This window comes from Simochromis diagramma, unplaced genomic scaffold (assembly GCF_900408965.1).
Source record: "Simochromis diagramma unplaced genomic scaffold, fSimDia1.1 OVJJ01000603.1, whole genome shotgun sequence".
NCBI classification, from domain to species: domain Eukaryota; kingdom Metazoa; phylum Chordata; class Actinopteri; order Cichliformes; family Cichlidae; genus Simochromis; species Simochromis diagramma.
In genome coordinates, this window is record NW_024387414.1 from 17,449,492 (window position 1) to 17,469,463 (window position 19,972).

At 38.7% G+C, this 19,972-nt stretch overlaps 1 protein-coding gene across 1 annotated transcript in view; it reads left to right on the forward strand.

Annotated features, from left to right (window-relative positions):
* LOC120720992 (transcription factor 12-like) overlaps positions 1-19,972 on the forward strand; it is a 51,146-nt gene that overhangs the window by 4,690 nt on the left and 26,484 nt on the right. The window contains exons 4-5 of the mRNA XM_040010952.1: positions 8,129-8,220; positions 19,719-19,821. Of these exons, the coding sequence (XP_039866886.1) occupies positions 8,129-8,220; positions 19,719-19,821 (195 nt within the window). The remainder of the gene's footprint in view (positions 1-8,128; positions 8,221-19,718; positions 19,822-19,972) is intronic.

Below are 19,972 nucleotides of genomic sequence, written 5' to 3' on the forward strand. Positions count from 1 at the left end.
AGGACCCTTCAAAAGTGTGTCAGAGAAAGATGGATTGGAAAAAATAGCCAAAGTGGCTCTAACGGAGATTCATCATTTCTCTCCTCCAGCTGTGTTGATGATGCAAATCTGATGAGGCCATTGACTCTTCAGTGGAGTGGGGCTGCTGTGAAATGGGTAATTTTCATTTAGTGGGTATGTAGTGGTACATTTGTTGACTGTGACCAGCAGCTGTTGTAGGTTGGTTTGTCAGTCAGACGGATCCCAAAATTAAATGTCTCATTGCCGGTCGTAGCTACAAAGAGAGCGTCACTGCTGCTGCCTCACTTTGAGGTCAGTTTTGTGTGCAAAGCATCAGATTTGGTTATTAATTATCAGATTGATGTCACCTAACAAAAATAAATACTCTTGCCTGTAAAGTCAAGATGGTTTTCAACGATTTAGAAATGCATTACAGAGAAGATACATGGAGGATGTAAGCATATGCCAGTTAAAATTGTTCAACCGTGTATGAAGGAACGATACCCTGCAGGGTAGTGTCACCTCGCGGGAAGGCTCCTAGGTTTGAATACACTGGCTGGCTCAAGTCTCCCTGTGTGAGTTCATTTCATGTACCCTGGCTTTCTCCCGCAGCCCAAAGACATGTGTGTTGGGTGAAGTGGTGATTCTGAATTGGCTGTTTGTGTGAATATGAGTGTGATAATTAAATAGTTTTTCCACACATAGTTTTAAATTGGAACTATAATAACTCTAATTATTGTTTTATGGTAACACTACATCTTTGTTTGCTGTTAAATAACCGTGTTTGTTTCTAAAAATAAAATATTAGTTTGTAATGGGGGTAATTCCATGTCAGTTCTTCACCTCCGTTACACCTGACCGCATCTCAGATTCGCCTGAAAAAGAAATAAAAATCCAGGGGACAGATAAACTTCTTAAAAGGAATTATGCAAAACAAATCAGGTCCCTACTATCATTAGGTTTCTCAATATAAAGGTAGGGCTGGTGATGTGGCTCTCTGAATGTGGACTCGCTGGAGTGTGGCTCAGGTTATCTTAGATCGGTGGATGCTTGAAGTCCTTAATATATTTGTTTGGCTGATCTCTGATAGCAGAATTGGAGAAACCATAACTTGGTTGTCTGTCTTTTTGTGTTGGCCCTGTGATAGACAGACTTGCACCTCATGAATAGGCTCCAGCTCCTCTCATAACTAATATAGATGCCAAATAAGACATTTGCAGTGGTTAATATTTTTCTGGCCAAATGAATCAGGGCAGTGTGATATAGAGCAGAAGTTCTAGAGAAAAGTAATCTTTCCCTCCGAGAAAGGGAGGAGTAAAGGCAGAATGTTATGAGGTGTAATCAAAATGTTCTGGAAGCCAGATCATGAAAATCAAAAACCGTATCTGATTTGAGTTTACCCGATCTCTTCCTTTAAGATTATCTTCACGTGCATCTCTTGACCATTTTCAGCCCCACTTTTATTTTTCCTTCCTGCATGTCCCGCTATGACCACTTGCACTGTGTGCTCTGTGATTTCTGCACACACCCTTGAACTTGTGCAGAGAGCAATCCTAAACTTCTCTTTCAAACTGTGGAGGTGATGGTGATGGTGATGAAACCAGTGTGTCCATCTACAAATGAGCATGTTTCAGTTAAAGAATTGTCAGTGTCAATGAACAAAAGTGGCAAGTGAGGTCAGGAGCACATCCACGAGTGTGCCGTTTGTTTTTCTTGATAGTCACACGGTCGTGCATAAGAATTTCTTTTCCTCTGGGGTCAGTCTGAAGTTTCTGAGGGAGAACATTCAGAGCAAACAGCCTGAACTGTGCTTCATGCCTTTGTGCTGTCTTGCGCCGGCACACAGGTGACACTTCTCGATCACACCTCATATTATCAACATTTCTGTCCCGATTAGATGCATCCCTAATTTTGGGCTAACAGGTCTTAATTTAAATTTGTTGAAATATAGTGTTTGAGATTGTCGATTATGTCAGGAAACAGCGTGTTTGAAATTCACTGTTTCTAGCTGTAATCATGGACATGTTTGTTTTGTAGCCAGTGTTTGTAGCTAGTGCAAAAGATTGTGGTAAATAAAAAGGTGTGGTGTAAGTGTAGCTTATATGGAGTAATGGAGGGTTGATGTTAACCCTGTGTGTCCCTGTTGGAATCAGTTGGATTTGTCTGATTTCAGTTGCTATTTCACATTATTGTGATTTGCGTGAAAACATTTGGCACAGTCATAGTTTTGACTGGGCTGCTCTAAGATCATTTATACAAGAAACCGTCAATTAGACATCAAGCCCAAAAACCTTCTTCCTGAGGGGCCCCATGTGTACTTGTGTATTGTGGAGTAGTGTCTTCATGGACAAGTCCGTGTGGTCACAAAAAAATTGGCAGGCATGTGGACGTCTGCACAGAGCCTCACATTCATCATCTTTGCGATGTAGAAATTTACGTCACTCGGACCTGTGTGAACCCTAGCATTACTCTAACAGACATGGAAACTATATCACGCTGCACTATTTGCCAGAAGTGAATACATCCCTTTGGAAAATAGATCTGATTATCAAATGATCCACAGCCCTCATTTACTGCATTAAAGGCCCCATGGTAGAAGTGTAATGAGCGTTAGTCAACCTTTTTATTACTGGGATAGTGGGATAATAGTGTTGCACCAATATCTGAAGAAATGCTCGAGATATGTTTGCGTTGCTCTGGTTTTTTGAGTGTACCTGGCCAGATCTTCGTCAGAATCTTGTCTGTCTCCTTTGGGCACTTATGGGAGATTCGTCTAGTCTCTAGTACCTGGTGTCTGGAGACAGGAAATAATGTTTCTAGCTAGTGTTTTGTTATATAGAAGATTTTATTACACACAAGTTCAATGTACTTACCCCCCCCCCCCCCCCAAAATAAGAAGCAAAACTGTACAAAGAAATAAAATATAACTCAACAAATACACAAGCCACAGGTCATCACAGTCCTTTTTGTGTGTTACTGTTTGCATATCATTTACTGTGGTCGTCCGGCCCACTTTCATGCCACACACCTCATCTGAGTCAAACAGATTTATCTCGGCCTCATATAGACAAAGATTATACACCCAGTATTCATCAAGCTTCTTTTCATGTTCTTTTGCAAATTGTAATCCTGCAGTTTAGTACAGTTGTGTACTTCCATATAGTAGCTGCAACTCATTATTAGTTGGCCATCAGTTTTACTGCAGCCTTTTTCCATCTTGATTTAGATTTTTTTTCTGTTCCTCTGCCAACGCTCTTCATGTAACGCCATGATGCACACATGGAAATAGATATAGCCCAAGGGTCCAAAACTGAGAACCCAATATGAGAATGTATGAGAAAGTACATGCATAACTGTTTCAAACTTACTCTACAGCTCTTGAGGTTTCCCAAATGTCTGGTAACACACACACACACACACACACATACATATATACATATATATATATATATATATATATATACGTTCTAAAAATAACCTGCGATATGTGGAATCCGCAAAGTAGCCAACTTAATTTTTTGACAATTATTATAGATTTTAAGGCTTAAGGCTATTATAGGTTTTTTTTAAGGCTGTAAAACCCCTCACTACACATTTTATACACTTTTCTCAGACAGGCATGAAAATTTTCACACTTTTCACCCGCAGGTGCCTTTGATGGTGTATAAAAGTTTTGTCAGCATTGGTGCGTTTGTTGGGTAGAAAACTTACAAACTTACAGTACAGCACATTAGAGTCACACTGCTAGCAATCGAAGATTTAGGTAAATTTGACAAGCCGAAGGCATTCTGTACTGTACAGGAGACACGGTACGAGATTGATTGATAATGGTCTACAGCCAATCAGGACGCAGAACACAATGCGCTGCAAAAAAAAAAAAAAAAAGCATGCAAAATTGCACAAAAAAATCCGCGAAACATATAGCGAGGGACCACTGTATACAAAATGTGTCACTGTCTTTGCCCATAGGAGCAATTTATGTATTATGGGCCCCATGTGTTATGTTAAGTGTATTTCAGATACTGCCAGGACCAAATGCTCTTTTTTTGTAAAATAAATGCATAACATTTGGCGTGTGGTTGTGCTGCCAACTGTTTTCGAGTGATGGAAAGTATTCATTCTCCAAGTGAGTAAGATGATATAGATTCCTATCTCAGCAAGTGTCACTAGTAGTGAAATTCTAAATACAAACTGTAATGCTTGGCTATTTTTTTCCTGCAGTTTGCTGAGCAGACACTTTCACAACCTTGTTGGATTTTCTTGCATCAGTAATATTGAACTTAATGCTCAAATCTTTTCATTTGTACAAAAAGTGCACAAGTAATTTTGTTGGATGGCTTTTGACTGAATCTAGGTTTGGTGCAAGCTGTTCATGAATGATGCCGTAGAGATGGTAAGAAAGGAGGAGTCAGCATGTTATTACAACCACAACCACTACAACCACACTGCTTGCTTTTTCACCCAGAGCCTTCTACTGAAAACATGTTGTTGATAATGGTTTGATGGACTACATACTGAATATTAGGGATGTTCCTACAAATTTGCTGGTCAATTAAGCTGGAGAACAAAAATCAGATGAGGTGGACAGGTCTTAAAGTCATAGAACAGAAAAAAAAATGAGCTCAGTCTAATGCAGGGACGTCAAAGTCATTGGACACTGCGGGCCACATAAAGCCCACTTTGATCTCAAGTCGGGTGGACCAGTTAAACTCCCCTTTCTATCAGTGTAAAGAACTTCTAGTCTAACATAGTGGAAAACACCCTGAGACACACTCGGAGACCAAACATTTCTTAAAAAAATGATGAATGTGAACCTGAGGCAGGAAGGTAAATCGTCAGACTGTGTGGAAGTGTCCGGTGAGCTTAAGGGGCTAAAAAGGCCCAGAGGTGGCTGATAGTTTTTGGTGGTTCTTTAGTACACTGCACTTGGTTTTATGAATTTGGAGTATTTTATAATGATCCTTGGCACTGAGTACTACTGGTGGGATAGCACCGATTCTCCATGTTTCATTATGCTTACATTGCAGCCAGCCAGTGTATTTGTGTGTTTTCTTTATCCTCTTGTATCAGTGAGTAATCTCATTGTGGTGGCTGTCTGTGTACCGAGAAGAGAGGGAACCCTAGAGCCCTTTTGGAGATGGTAATCAGACAAGATGACAACCAGTGGCCCAGACTGCAAACACTGACCATTGTTACATTCACAGTGTAAAATGCCTCAGCTGGGCGACAGCATGTCACCATCGTGTCATCACACTACCAACACTAGTAGTTCAATTAGTAACACGAGTATCACGGCCTCAGATGTGGATGACAAAACCGACAAATCACAAAAGCGAGACAAATTAACTTTATAGTTTGCCCACTGAAGAAGAGGAAATGAATCTACTCCGTGCAAGCAGCAAAGCACCATGTCTGTCAGGATGAAACTTATTTGTTGCGCTGCTCACTGGTGCGTGATTTCTGGTTACAGAAATGTCACTGACTTTCGGGTAAAATGTATAATTAGACAAACAGGTTTCTGACTAAGAAGTTCTTGGCAGAATGGAGGCTGAAATTGTAGTATTGACACTAAAAATTAAAAAAAAAATCTAACTGCAGTATCATTTCAGATTGGGTATTTTTTCCGTATCCTGTAATCATTGTTCCACATCCTCATCAATTTCCGATAACACCAAAGGGCTTTGTTTGTGATTATTAGCTTTAGTGACGCATAAAAAGTTCCATGTAAGCTGCACTGAACCTCATTAGGTGAAACTGAACATTATATGTAGGGCTGCAGAGCTGTATTTAGATGTTGGTGAATCAGAGGACCACCACCAAACACGTTTTGATCAGTGATTATAGGTTTGTTTTTAGCTGTGCATAATTAACTTTTGCTTTTTACTTTTTATTAAAGTTGTTAGTTTCACTTGGAAAAATTCTGCTTTTTTGATTATTAGACCAACTTTGCTGCATATCATCTGTTAAATTTGTTAAACCTGTTAAAGTGTAAAAAAAAGTTTTTTTTGTTTGTTGTATTATTTTTTCTGAGCATACCCAATATTTATAAAATCTGATATTCTTTATTTGAAGTTGGAAATGAACAAATGGGATTGCATTTTACTGGGACAGATATTATTACAACAGGGACAATCAATAACTTCGGGAATATTGATGCTTTACCCGCGTTGCAGTTATGTTTTCTTTGTGGTGACTTTGGCTATTACAGGAGCACAATAATGTTCAATCAAGGCATCAAATATTTGTTACTGACTATATCACATAAATTAGATTGTAAAAATCAGATATTGTGTTTTTCAAGCTGTGCCAGATGCTCTAGCTTTGCAGATTGGTTGGCGTTATTGATTTTATTTGTTTATCAGTTTGAGTTTTGAAACATTCAGGTTTTCTTTAATTTAGAAAATGAGTTTTATCACGTTTCAGTGCTCAGCTGTTTAGCCTGCCATACATCGGATTACCAAGTTTCTGGTTGCTTTGTGGTACATGAGGAGAATTTGAAGGAAAAATATATTTATGTGTCACATTTAAAGATATCAGTTAGTCACTTTTCTTTTTGTTTTGTTGTAAAAATCACACTGCTGTCATGGCAGTCTGGGTGTTAATCAGACCAAAGGCTTGCACCTGTAATTAAATAGCATTTCCAACTTGTAAGCAAGACAAGAGTCTGTTTATGTGACCCACCCAGGTTATTAAGTTTTTCTTTTTGTTTTTTCTTTTTTGCTCATTTGTGGTCATTGTTATATGCAAAGCTGCTGGCTGAAGATGTTTTTTAGCGGCCACTAAGTGTTGCAGCTCAGAACTAATTTCACTAATTACTGTCATCAGTAAATCTGTGAATTATTTTCCTCCAGATTTTTTTTCCTGAATAAAATATTAGAAAGTGAACAGCATATGCAAATATCTTGTTTTGTTCAGACAACTACCCGAAACTCAGATATATTTCTTAATAATGAAAATTGAAAAAGGAAAAAAAAAACCCACAGAAAACATTTCAAGCTGGAAAAGCCAGAATAAAAGAGAAGTGCATTTTTTTTCATTATTATTATTGTGCTGTTGTCAAACTGGTAAACTTAATCACGTTGAGAAAATTAAAAAAAAATATGGGTGGTAGATTTGTTTTGACAAAGAAATAGGTAGATATAGGAGTCATACTATATTATATATTTTATATATAGTATAATGTATTTAATTGTCAGATGTTATACTGTAATGTTAATGATTTAAACATTGCAATTCGAAAATGTGAAAAACAGTTACATTCGATATTTGCTGAGTAGGATATTATTGTTGTGAAATGAAAATTATACAATGCTTTTATAAGGTGTTGTAAGTGCATGAACGCTGCACATGGGTCATTTTAGTCCTGGTAGGTGGTTGCCAGGCAACATGATAGCATCATGTCACATGGATAAAAGTTGTATCTGTGTGGTGTACCTATGTGCCAAATTTGGTTCATTAGGTGTCAATCTTGTGGAAGGAATTCACAGGCAAACAGAGACACAGAAATTTAATTTGTTATAGTACGATTAGTTGGATATATTATTAGTTCACACGTGAACTCTTTCCTTTATCTGTAAAACATATTCTAATGTAATCTAATTCATTATGGATTATAATAACTTTTATACCAAAAAAAAGTTAGAAACGTAAATTGGACAAACACAGATTTATATAGATTGTTCTCGTGCTTGTCTTTTACTACTTACAAAATAAATATTCCGTGCGGAAACACACAAACTCTTTACATAATTGAAATGTCTGAAAATTCCCAAAAACAGATTCGTAATTATGAAAAAAAAGTTGCCAGCAAATCTGTAAGAAATCAAAGCCTTTAATGTTAAAAAAAGGTTCATATATTTTCCACACATTTCCAATGTTCTAGCCATGCCAGAACAGATGTGTAAGAAACATTTTTTATAGTTAAAAAGATTACAAAAGCAAATATAAATATAAGGGTCATTATATACAGCGAGTTATAAACAGAAGATGTCGTGTTAAACACAACCACAGGGACACTAAATAAACCGGTGTTGTTTGAGTGAAGACACAGGTACATGTGATACGGGTACACTGAACTGTGAGGGTAATCGTGACTTTCTGACTGAGTTGTGCTCTCTGTTTCTGACAGGTATGGATGAGCGGACCACCCAAGCATCTTGGACCCCAGGTGGCGAGTCCAGTCCTTCCTATGAGTCCAGTCCTTCTTATGAGTCCTCACGGGTAAGATGACCCACACGATAATGCTCCTGAGTGACCTTTCTGCTCCACAGCACATCGTTTAACACTTACTATAACAAAGACCTTATCCCAGCACCATTGTTGCTGTTGGACCTATGATAGACATGTATTTGTGTGACAGACGGGACCAGCAAAGGTTAGAAAACACTGGAATCTGGTGTTATTCTTGAGCTTCTGTTTAGTTTTAAAAATATTTCAGTTCAGGCTATATTTAAATGGTGCTTGTTATTCATTTCCACAATGAGGCAAGGTCTTTTTCAATAACATAATAAGACTTTTGATAAAGGGATTGATAAAATAATCCAATCCCTGTCAGAAAGTAGATGACTAAATTAAAGATATAAATGAAAGATTAAAAAAAATACCCTGTCACTGTTTTGCAAAACTAAATCGGCAGTTTGAGCGTCTAATACTGAGAGTAGTGAAAATATCCGCATGTCAAATTAAATATGGGTTTGTTTCTCCATTTGTTGGTTAATTGAACAAAATATACTTATTTTTAAATCATATAAAACAGAGAAATGCAGGCAAAATAATCTAATTTGAGAATGTAAAACGCCAAGGATTAATCTGTTACCAAAATAGTTGCAAGATTTTTATCTGTTGATCCACTGATCATCTCCGCAGGCCAATCAGCCTGTCTGTAAATGTAAATGTTTAATGTTAGTCCTTTTTTAAATCATGGCAAATGGTGGACTTTAAAATTAAAGGATCGACTTATTCATGGCTGCATATCCGAAGATATTTACAGAAAACAATATTTTTAGTTATTTTCTTCATTCTGTCCATAACTAATATCTGCTGATATCCAGCACTCTGCTACCCTGCACTATGCACAGTTAGTTCAGTACAATTTAGCCTATGATCTCAGGCCTGTGTGAAGTAGAAATGAGAAATTTGTTTAAATTTGTCACTTTAAGGAGTGTAAATTAACATGATATGTCATGGAATTAAAAATTTGATAGTCATGTAGCTTTATTTGTGATGACCTAATCCACTGTAAAGCGTATCTTCAAAATATTCTCAAGTGCAGTTCATTTGTAAAATAATGAACAAGATGTGTGCATGTTCATTTCCATGTGAAACTGTATCTCTTTGTTTAAGTGAGAACATCTCACTGTTTGTGTGAGCAAGTGTGAACAGCTCTCCCCGTTTGTTTGTCCCTCACACATTGGTTGTTCTAGATGCCCTGTATGAATTTCATTTAATGTCAATCTCCTGTCACTTTCTATTAGAATTCAGTTAAATGTCAGAGCCACTCGAGCTGCGTTACCTTGTTTATTTCTCTGTGCCCTTCCCGAATGAACATCTACAGGCTATGGTAACATAGGCAGCTTGATTTGAATTATAAGACTGAGACGCTTGAGATATCTTTGCTCCAGGTGCATATAAATGAGTGATTCTGACATTACAAGGCACACCATCAGCCAGCAGACAGCTGTTTGCACCTCCATAAGGCGTGCATGTCAACACTCACACACAGCTGCGTACGTACCTTACAGATTTGATTTATATACCCTATAGAATATTATATCCCGCATATGCTGGTTTAGGAAAGAAGTGGCATTTCTTGTAAAGCTCAATAGACTATAGTAATCTGTCCAGACAGTTTCAGGTTTTTCAATGAATAATGTATTTTGAGGTTTTTTTTTAATACAGTTCACATAGTTTTGATGTCTGCTCGCAAACATTGTTGACCATCTGAAAGGTGACCTAATTAGATTCAAAGAAAAGCTGCATATTTTTAAAAAAAAGAAGAAGTTTTTTTGTTATGATTATTTACTGCCAGAAAAATACTCATGAAATAACTAAATAAAAGGAAAGAACTGAATTAAAAACAAATAACAAAAAATTTCACAAAACCAAAGACTAAAGAAAATAATAAATACATCATCAGTGTAGGCTTGTAAATATTCCATTGCTTTCCTGGTAGCTTTCTTCTGTGTTATATAAATCATATGTCATAGGTTTGGAGACAAAGTTAGAGAGTGAAGGTTGAGATGTTTTGGGCATGTGCAGAGGAGGGATAGTGGATATATTGGACAAAGGGTCCTGAGTATGGAGCTGCCAGGGAGAAAGAAAAGAGGAAGACCGCAGAGGATGTTCATGAATGTAGTGAAGGAGGACATGCAGAGGGTTGGTGTGACAGATGAGGATGCTAGGAATAGGATGATGTGGAGGCAGATGATCTGCTGTGGCGACCCCTAAAGGCATCAGCTGAGAGAATAAGTATCTCACATTAAACATAGCTGAAGTTCAATATAGTGAAGTCAGCATACAGTATGTACAGTTAATCTCTCACGGATGATACTGCTTACATTGCATACATTGAAAAAAATTATTTTGAACATGTGCAATGGACTTCAATCTTGTTACTTTTGAAATGATTGCATTGAGACGAGGACCTGGTCTGTGACCGTTTCAATGAAGTTTTATATAGCACTAAATTACAACAGCAGTTGCCTCAAAGTACGTTAAATTGTAAGTTAATGGCCCTACAATGATACAGAGAAAACCCCAACCATCAGACGACCCCCTCAGACCAAGCACTTGGCGACAGTAGGAAGGAAAAACTCCCTTTTAACAGGAAGAAACCTCCGGAAGAACCAGGCTCAGGGAGGGGCAGTCATCTGCTTCAACCGTTTGGGGGTGAGGGCAGGGAAATAGAACAAAAGACACACTGTGGAAGAGAGCCAGAGTTTAAGAATACCTAATGATTAAATGCAGAGTGCTGTATAAAGAAATGGTGAGTAAAGAGAGGTGTCTGTTGCTGTCTTTCATTGATTTTGGTACATCAAGACACGACAAGACTGATGCCTGCTGTCTATATTCCCAGAAATTCACATTAAAAAGAGATTCAATTATTAACCACTTCTGGTCCTGTTAGAACCTCATATAGAATAGAGAACATAACCTTTCAACCAGTTGCCAACCAGTTGAGTTGGGTCCCCACTGCAAAGAGATTCATTGCAGATGACTTAAGCTCACTGGCACAGACTGACTAAGATTGATTACAGTGTGCTGGCAAAATTAGATTAGTGGTTACTTATAAAGCGTCACTCATCTGTGAGTGATTGCGGGCAGTCCAAGTCAGACCATGACTTTTTGGAGACACTTTGCTACGTATTGTGCAATCACTTTGTGATCAAAAGTGGTCACCCTGAGGTTAAGGGTGTTGCATGTGCAGTAAGCATTCAGTGCGGTCACAGGGCAACCAACTGATTTGTCCTGTCACAAGGAGGTTGCTGTAGGTTTTTACTGTTGAGTGACTGAACCATATCATGGTCATCTCAGGCACCAAAGGCTGCTATTGAAACTTAATGTTAACACGGTGCAGCACAATGTTGGCTTAAAGAGTGTTGAACTAAAAAAGCTTGTTTCAGACAGTGAATGAACTAAACAGGTGCAGCAAAGAAAAATTATAAGGTAAAATAGGGAATATTTTAAACTTGAAATCATGCAAAGCTACTGTAGTAGAATGAAAGAATAAAAATATAGGGGCACACATGAGCATAACGGTCCACTTTGAGGCATAACTGCACTAAATATTAATATCACAGCAAAATCTCCTCACGTCATGATATATGTGCTTGTTGCACGGCATAGCTACGAGAACACTGCTTTAATTTACATTTTAAACAGCAGCCCCGACCACAAGCGCTGACCAGACGTCACTACAGGAGTCTCAGTAATGGTGGGCTGTTAGTAGGTAAACCGTAACACTGTTCTTGGCCAGGCAGGCAAAGGAAACCACAGCAACCAAAGTCTAAACACAGCATGGCTGAAGTAATAACCCCAGCACTACTAAATAAATGACTGTGTTTGGCAGTACTGAACTCACTGAAGAAGCCATAGTGTTCATGTGCTTTGTAATCGATAACAGCTAAATAATGATTGATTAGCATAGTGTTTTGCTTAAATTTACCTAAATGAAAGCTTTAAAATAATGAGGCACCTGCAGTGGAAATGGATATGATGTATGATGCAAATTTGTAGACAGGCTAAATATTAACATTGTTATTTTCATAAATGGAACATTTAATTTGTTTGTTTCAGATCCATTTTTACATTTAGAACTAATCTGTCTTACGTTTCCTGTAACCAATTTTCTAGCCTTGTTTTTTAACTTAATATAAATTTGCACACAAGAGACAGACAAAGTGAATAATCTTGGCTAATTTAACCTAATTGTAATCATTAATTATAAGCATTAGTAAGGGAGCATTGTTGTGATGATGTGAATTACTAACTTGTCAATGTCTTTTCTTGAACCTGAGCACTCAGGACAGACCATAACCAAAACAGGCCAATATTAAAATCAGGTGGTGCCAGTAAAAGTTAGAGTAACTTGGATTTCTGTGATTGCCAACTTTGCATTTACAAACCATCTAGTGAAAGATATTGTGTAAAGACTGAGATTTCTGGATAATATAATTCAAATACATCTGTTTACTGAGTTCCATTTACTGAATCACCTATCCCAGCAAGAGCCTGACATTTGCATAGGCAATTTATAGAAGCTGTTCCACTAAGATAAACTTTTAAAAATCTATTTGCAATTAAACCATCATTTATATGTTTCTGCATCTTTACAGAAGATGAGATTTTTAAATTGAGCTGCAGAAATCTTGCTGTTTTCCCCTTTTTCCTGAATTTTTTTAGGCAGAGACAGAACAGTAGAACAGACTCTTGGATTGTTCTTATCTCAGGTGAAACTTTGGAGATTTGATTCAGTGTAATTTATAGAACTTATTAAATTAGTATCAAATAACTAAATTAAAAACAAGACTTACTTTCTAAGATTTCCCAGTTTTTCTCTGTTCATTGTATCTGTCCAAGGCTCGTGGAAAAAAATCTGAGTGCTTCATCTTTCAGTGTGTTACAAAGGGAATTCATTGTTGTCCCTGAGCTTGTTTGAGCTGCTGCTACGAGTGTGTGACCAGTCGACTGTGAACAGTCCCGAGCCCTGGCGTGCTGACCTTGGCTCCCAGCCATTCGATGTATCCTGGGCAGCTGTGGCTGTAGGCTGGCGGTCTGACAGGCAGGGCTGTGCCCACCGCCACTACATAACAACCCCCACTTCCCTAGTGCCCTGCCCCAACTTGATACTCGACCCCACACGCATCCATCATGACCATATCATTACTTCCCAAGCTGCCACATGCAGCCACATGTTCACCTGGGATGCAACACAGAGTGTGGAAGAGATGACTCTTTAAACGCTGTGGCGAGCGACTGGGGAATGAGGCATGGGCTCCGGCCTGTACGCTGCCACAGTGATCTGACAGTTATTTAGCCACCAGTGCTAACGTGGCCCTGTGGCACAATGACAGCGTGTGTTAGTGTCTTGGATGGATGTAGGCCACCAGTGTTTGGGAATGATGAGGGACCTTTGATTGATGATCTAACAGGCCCAGTGTGAACACGCAGACGAATGTAGAAACATGCACTAAGCTTGGATTGACCGTTACCCTCCTACTTCTTTTTCCTGCACTGCTGACTGACCCTGATGGTCTCTTCCTGCTTTGCAATTATAAAACTGAAAGGAAGTGCTTTTCAGTTTGATATTTTGCTTAACATTCCTGTGTAGAGTCAAATATATATAAATATATAACTCTCTCTCTCTCTATCTATCTACCTACCTACCTACATACATACATATTTATAAATGTATATACATATATACACTGTATGGAGTTGAATGCAAAGGTTTGTACAACACTGTATGTTAAAGATATCTTTTCACCTTTAAGGGTGAAAACAGGGGGATATTGCTCTAAAGTTTAGTAAAATGTTGTGTATTTTAACAACAAAAAAATTGAAATTTTACATTAAATTTCGTGTCAGGTTTGGCTTGGCTTCAGACCTTTAAATCCATCTGCTCCATGAGACTCATTCCTTAGGTGGCTGGACATAAAACTGCAAGTTTTCAGTGGAAAAGTAAGCAACAAATTCCCAGTCAGCATCATGGGCAGGATTAACACTACTGTCAGTCATAGAATGTATATAAAATATGGATGTAGTCCTGTCATCATCCACTGGCCCCTCCTGGAGTTGTTTATGGGTGCACCTTGCATTCATATAACTTACAAACAAAAACAAACTAGAATTTCATTCAGCAAAACTCGAGCATAAACTTCTTGGTTATGCTGTGCCTCACAGCTGGCCTTATTGTTTGTCTTTTTAATTAAATTAAAAAGGCGCCAACAAGGCAGGCGTTAGTGAGAGGTCCAGCTCAGTGATTCCAAATATTGGACATCATAATGTCTTCATTAACTTCACTTCTTCATAAAATCCAAATGGATTTGTTGCAGTTGTTACGAAGGGGGGAATCTATCCTTAAAACCTTAAAACGTATTTGTTTGTATCAGGCTCTAAACGTGTTTGTTTCATAGCTGAAGTTTGGCATTTTAGCCAGAGAGTCTGTGGGGATTGGCTCCCTTTTGAAGCCAGCCTCAAATGGCCATTAGTGGAAGTACAATTTGCTACTTGTTGCCAAGCTAAGTGCTCGTGAAGTGAAATTTTAAATTGCCAGTGCTCACTTATTTTCTTCACCCATGAGGCATGGCTACTGAACTGTTTTTTTCTTTGCCACACTTTTAAAGTCCTGGCTAAACTAGTATGTTGGCATAGTGACTTAACCTCATGTTAGATTCAGGCAGATATATTGGTCTCTAGTGATTGACGAGGGAAAACCAAATTCCCCTCTCCCCTGGAAACTGTTTGGAGTAGATGCAATAAGACTGAGGATGAAAACAGTTTTAACGAGCTGACAATTTGGTCTGATATCAACTTTTGTCAGATTGTTTTCTGGCCATGAGCAGTTTTTGCCAGGCAACAAGCAGAGACTGTTGAAAGTTGGTGTGTTCCCAGCCAAGAAATAGTTCAACCTATAAGTCTCTGTGAAACCACACATTTTTTCTTCTCCTTGATATTTGCACAAATTTTAAAAAGGAAGAAAAAAGTAGAGCTTTTCATATGGTTTTATGTTTATGTTTATGATTAGAATCTATTTTTGTTGTTTAACCATTGTTTTCACTGTCTGCTGACCATAGCTCAGTATTTCATAGTTTGGTCAGCAACCTTGCAGAGAGTGGTCAGGTTGATGCTTTTTACTTGTATATGAGAAGAAATGCTTTCCGTATGTGTAAGTCTGTGTATGTGTGCTAGAGCTTCTCACGGGGCTGTTGTTGTTATTGAGTCGGTTCATGGTGTGATTAACAGTGAGCGCGGCCTGGCAGGAGCACAATAGGGAATCTCTGAGGATTCCCTCGACACAGCACAACACTCCACTGCCTTTGAAATTACTCCATCACCATCCACTCACAAGAAAAGATGGATAATAAGATTTACTTCTTTTTTTTCTTTTTTTTTAACTGTATGTTGAATGCAGTGGGTATGAGTTGGTGAAAATAGCTCCATACAAATGCAAGCCCACTGCTGCTCGGTCCCTCTGGTGGGAGTTAATGTAGTTTGGGAAGATGTATTTTACTGGAGCACAGGAGGATTTTCACAGGACTTGGGATTAGCACTGTAACGAAGCATCTTTTATTACATGGGACCCCAAGTTTTCAAAAACCATACTGTGACCGATATTTAGACCTGAGCTCCTGAAGCTGATAACTGTCATGAAAAGGCACTGTTAAGCTGCAGGAGAAAAAAAGGCAATTTTTTTAAGCTGCAGGTACCTGGAAATGGTGGAGGATTGCATCTCTGTGTTTCTTCTTCTTCTGTTAAACAACACCATCTGCAAGCATGAAATGGTATACAGACCTTTTATGACTTGCACAAAACGACTGAATAAGACAGAATACTTTAAGAAACTGGATTTATACGTTTTGATTTTATAGAACTATAGATACATTTAAGGTAAAGAGTTGTTGGGTTTAAGATGACAGCACAGAATTCTTATACTGAGAAAGTCGGTGGCCTGTTTGTGGAATTTGGAGACCTGTTTTAACCATGTAAAGCCTGAACTAAGAAATAATTGCCAAAAAAACCCAAAAAACAACAACAACACTGGAGCATGTATTGAAACTTGAATCAAATAAAAAGACAAGAGAAGAAATATGAAGTTCCATGTATGAATTTTCATTTGTATAATTTTTGCTACATCTGACATTTATGTGCAATTTATTGCTTAAAAATTTATTGTGCAAATTCTTATGTTTTCTTATTTTTAGGCGAGGAAAAAAAAGTATGTATCATATATGACACACTTGGTGTTAGAGGGTTAAAGAGTTTGGTTTTGAATTCTGTTTGCATGATATATTTTATTGTACAGGGTGGGCCATTTATATGGATACACCGTAATAACATGGGAATGGTTGGTGATATTAAAGTCCTGTTTGTGGCACATTAGTATATGTGAGGGGGCAAACTCCTCAAGATGGGTGGTGACCATGGTGGCCATTTAGAAGTCAGCCATCTTGGATACAACTTTTGTTTTTTCAATAGGAAGAGGGCCATGTGACACATCAAACTTATTGGTAATGTCAGAAAAAAAATGGTGTGCTTGGTTTCAACGTAACTTTATTCTTTCATGAGTTATTTACAAGTTTCTGACCACTTATAAAATGTGTTCAATGTGCTGCCCATTGTGTTGGATTGTCAATGCAACCCTCTTCTCCCACTCTTCACACACTGATAGCAACACCGCAGGAGAAATGCCAGCACAGGCATCCATTATCCGTAGTTTCAGGTGCTGCACATCTCGTATCTTCACACCATAGACAATTGCCTTCAGATGACCCCAAAGATAAAAGTCTAAGGGGGTCAGATCGGGAGACCTTGGGGGCCATTCAACTGGCCCACGACGACCAATCCACTTTCCAGGAAACGGTTCATCTAGGAATGCTCGGACCTGGCACCCATAATGTGGTAGTGCACCATCTTGCTGGAAAAACTCAGGGAACGTGCCAGCTTCAGTGCATAAAGAGGGAAACACATCATGTAGCAATTTCAAATATCCAGTGGCCTTGAGGTTTCCATTGATGAAGAATGGACCCACTATCGTTGTACCCCATATACCACACCAAACCATCACTTTTGTTGTTCCAACCGTCTTGGAGGGATCCATCCAATGTGGGTTAGTGTCAGACCAATAGCGGTGGTTTTGTTTGTTAACTTCACCATTCACATAAAAGTTTGCCTCATCACTGAACAAAATCTTCTGCGTGAACTGAGGGTCCTGTTCAAATTTTTGTTTTGCCCATTCTGCAAATTCTGTGCGCCGATCTGGGTCATCCTCGTTGAGATGCTGCAGTAGCTGGAGTTTGTAAGGGTGCCATTTGTGAGTAGCTAATATCCGCCGAAGGGATGTTCGACTAATGCCACTCTCCAGTGACATGCGGCGAGTGCTACGCTGTGGGTTCTTGCTGAAGGAAGCTAGGACAGCCACTGATGTTTCTTCATTAGTGACAGTTTTCTTGCGCCCACATTTTGGCAAATCCAACACTGAACCAGTTTCACGAAACTTAGCAAGCAGTTTGCTAACTGTAGCATGGGAGATGGGTGGTCTCGTAGGGTGTCTTGCATTGAAATCTGCTGCAATGACCCGGTTACTGCGTTCACCAGATATCAACACAATTTCGATCCGCTCCTCGCGTGTTAACCTCTTCGACATGTCAATGGCTGTGAACAAAGAGAAACTTGTAAATAACTCATGAAAGAATAAAGTTACGTTGAAACCAAGCGCACCATTGTTTTTCTTGTGACATTACCAATAAGTTTGATGTGTCACATGGCCCTCTTCCTATCCGGTTGTTCAGTGATGACACGACGAATCCTACTTCCGGGCCTAAAGTAGTCTGCGTTTAATATGGCTTTTGTGTTGTTAACATGTTTAATGTTATGTATTTTCTTCTATTTGATCTCAAAAAGCTCCTAAAACAGTCAGTGATCACTGTTGACCTCCCTCGGCTTTTATTACCGCTAATCATTTATTTAAGCTCAGTTTTTAAAACCTTAGGATGTAACTAAAGCCCATCCCATGCAGCAGTATATGAATGACTAACCTCGTATTATGGATGGATTATCTCAGTTCTTCTCCTGGCTGAAGTTTGGTCCTTTTACAGCATCCTGCCATGCGATTACATTTGTTCCTGACCACTGAGAACCCTCACGTTAACTTTTATCGATTGGAAAGAAAGTTAGCTTGTTTATATTATGCTAACATAGCTGTGTCGCTAGCGGTCACGTAGCACATCATTATATACCAGCTAGCCCAACTTCAGTAACCCTACAAACATCACTGCTGTTTAGTTTTCTGTCTTCATTTATGTTGGAAGTGATAACAGAGCTGTACGTTTTAATTTGTTTCCAAAACCCCGCAGTCAGGACATGCTATATTGTATTTAGATAGAAGCTAGCGAGCTAACTCCCTGCTAACTTCTAACTCCGTTAAATGTCATAAATTCCATTTTCATGGATGCCTGGATGTTAAACTCAATTGTTACACCTGGTAGAGCAGAACGCTGATCATTTTATTAAAGATGAAAGACTTTAGACAGTTTTTCAACTCTCAGTAATGCCATAGTGATCGTTTGATATATGGACCTGCAGCGGAGTTTAGGTCCAGACACGGCTAGTGACGTCAGACTGAACAACCGGATTGAAAAAACAAAAGTTGTATCCAAGATGGCCGACTTCTAAATGGCCACCATGGTCACCACCCATCTTGAGGAGTTTGCCCCCTCACATATACTAATGTGCCACAAACAGGACTTTAATATCACCAACCATTCCCATGTTATTACTGTGTATCCATATAAATGGCCCACCCTGTACATAAAATAATGGTAAAACATGATAAAATCTCTTGGGTTAATATAACAGCCTGATGGCCCAGGACCAGTAAGGCCTCAGTCTTACAGGGGCCTTTTGGTTGTCACTGGTTGCTAGTGGAAAAATGTGTGCCAGACTTGTCGTTAAGTCAGACTGGTCGTAAAGAAGTACGCGATGCTGGACCAAAGGCCTTGTTGTGATTGCTTTGGTCAGTAGCATTTGAATGGTGCATGTAGTTTACATGGAGGGTGCCAACTATTTGTTGAGAGGTAATACAATTTTTACTTCAGAAGTTCTACTTTTCCATTTTACTTGATACTTTTTACAGTTTCACTACCACTTAGCTAGTAGTTTTCTGCTAGCTACTAAAACATCCTCTTCTTGACCGATTTCGTGTAGCCTTCCTTACTATGGTAATTTCCAGTAGATCACAAAAGCAATGCACATAGCGGCTTGTTATTAGAGGTTACTAAAACATCTATAGAGTTCTTGTATTTTTTATGGCAGATACTGGGGGTTTAAATATGAACCAGTGTTATTAATGTGAACCATCTTTCTCTTCAAATTTTTGGGCTTCTCTTGCAGATTTTATTGGCATCAATTGTGTTCTCGCCTTGCTAATTAGGAGTACGCTATAGCACACAATTATCAAAGTTGCCTACTAATGTGCTTAATATTCTGATCTCTTCCCTCAGGGCTTCGCAGACAGCCCTCATTACAGCGATCATTTGAGTGACAGTCGATTAGTGTCCCATGAAGGATTGTCCCCAACACCTTTTATGAACTCAAACATAATGGGTAAGTAAGTGACTCCTTTCAACTCACCCTCATATGCCCTTTGGTGGTGGAAAGACATCCTAAAAAAACTGATTGAGATTAAGGCACATCATTTACTGGAGGCAGCAGGACTGAAAGGCTTGCAGGCTACAGGACAATTTTCTTCTCGCCC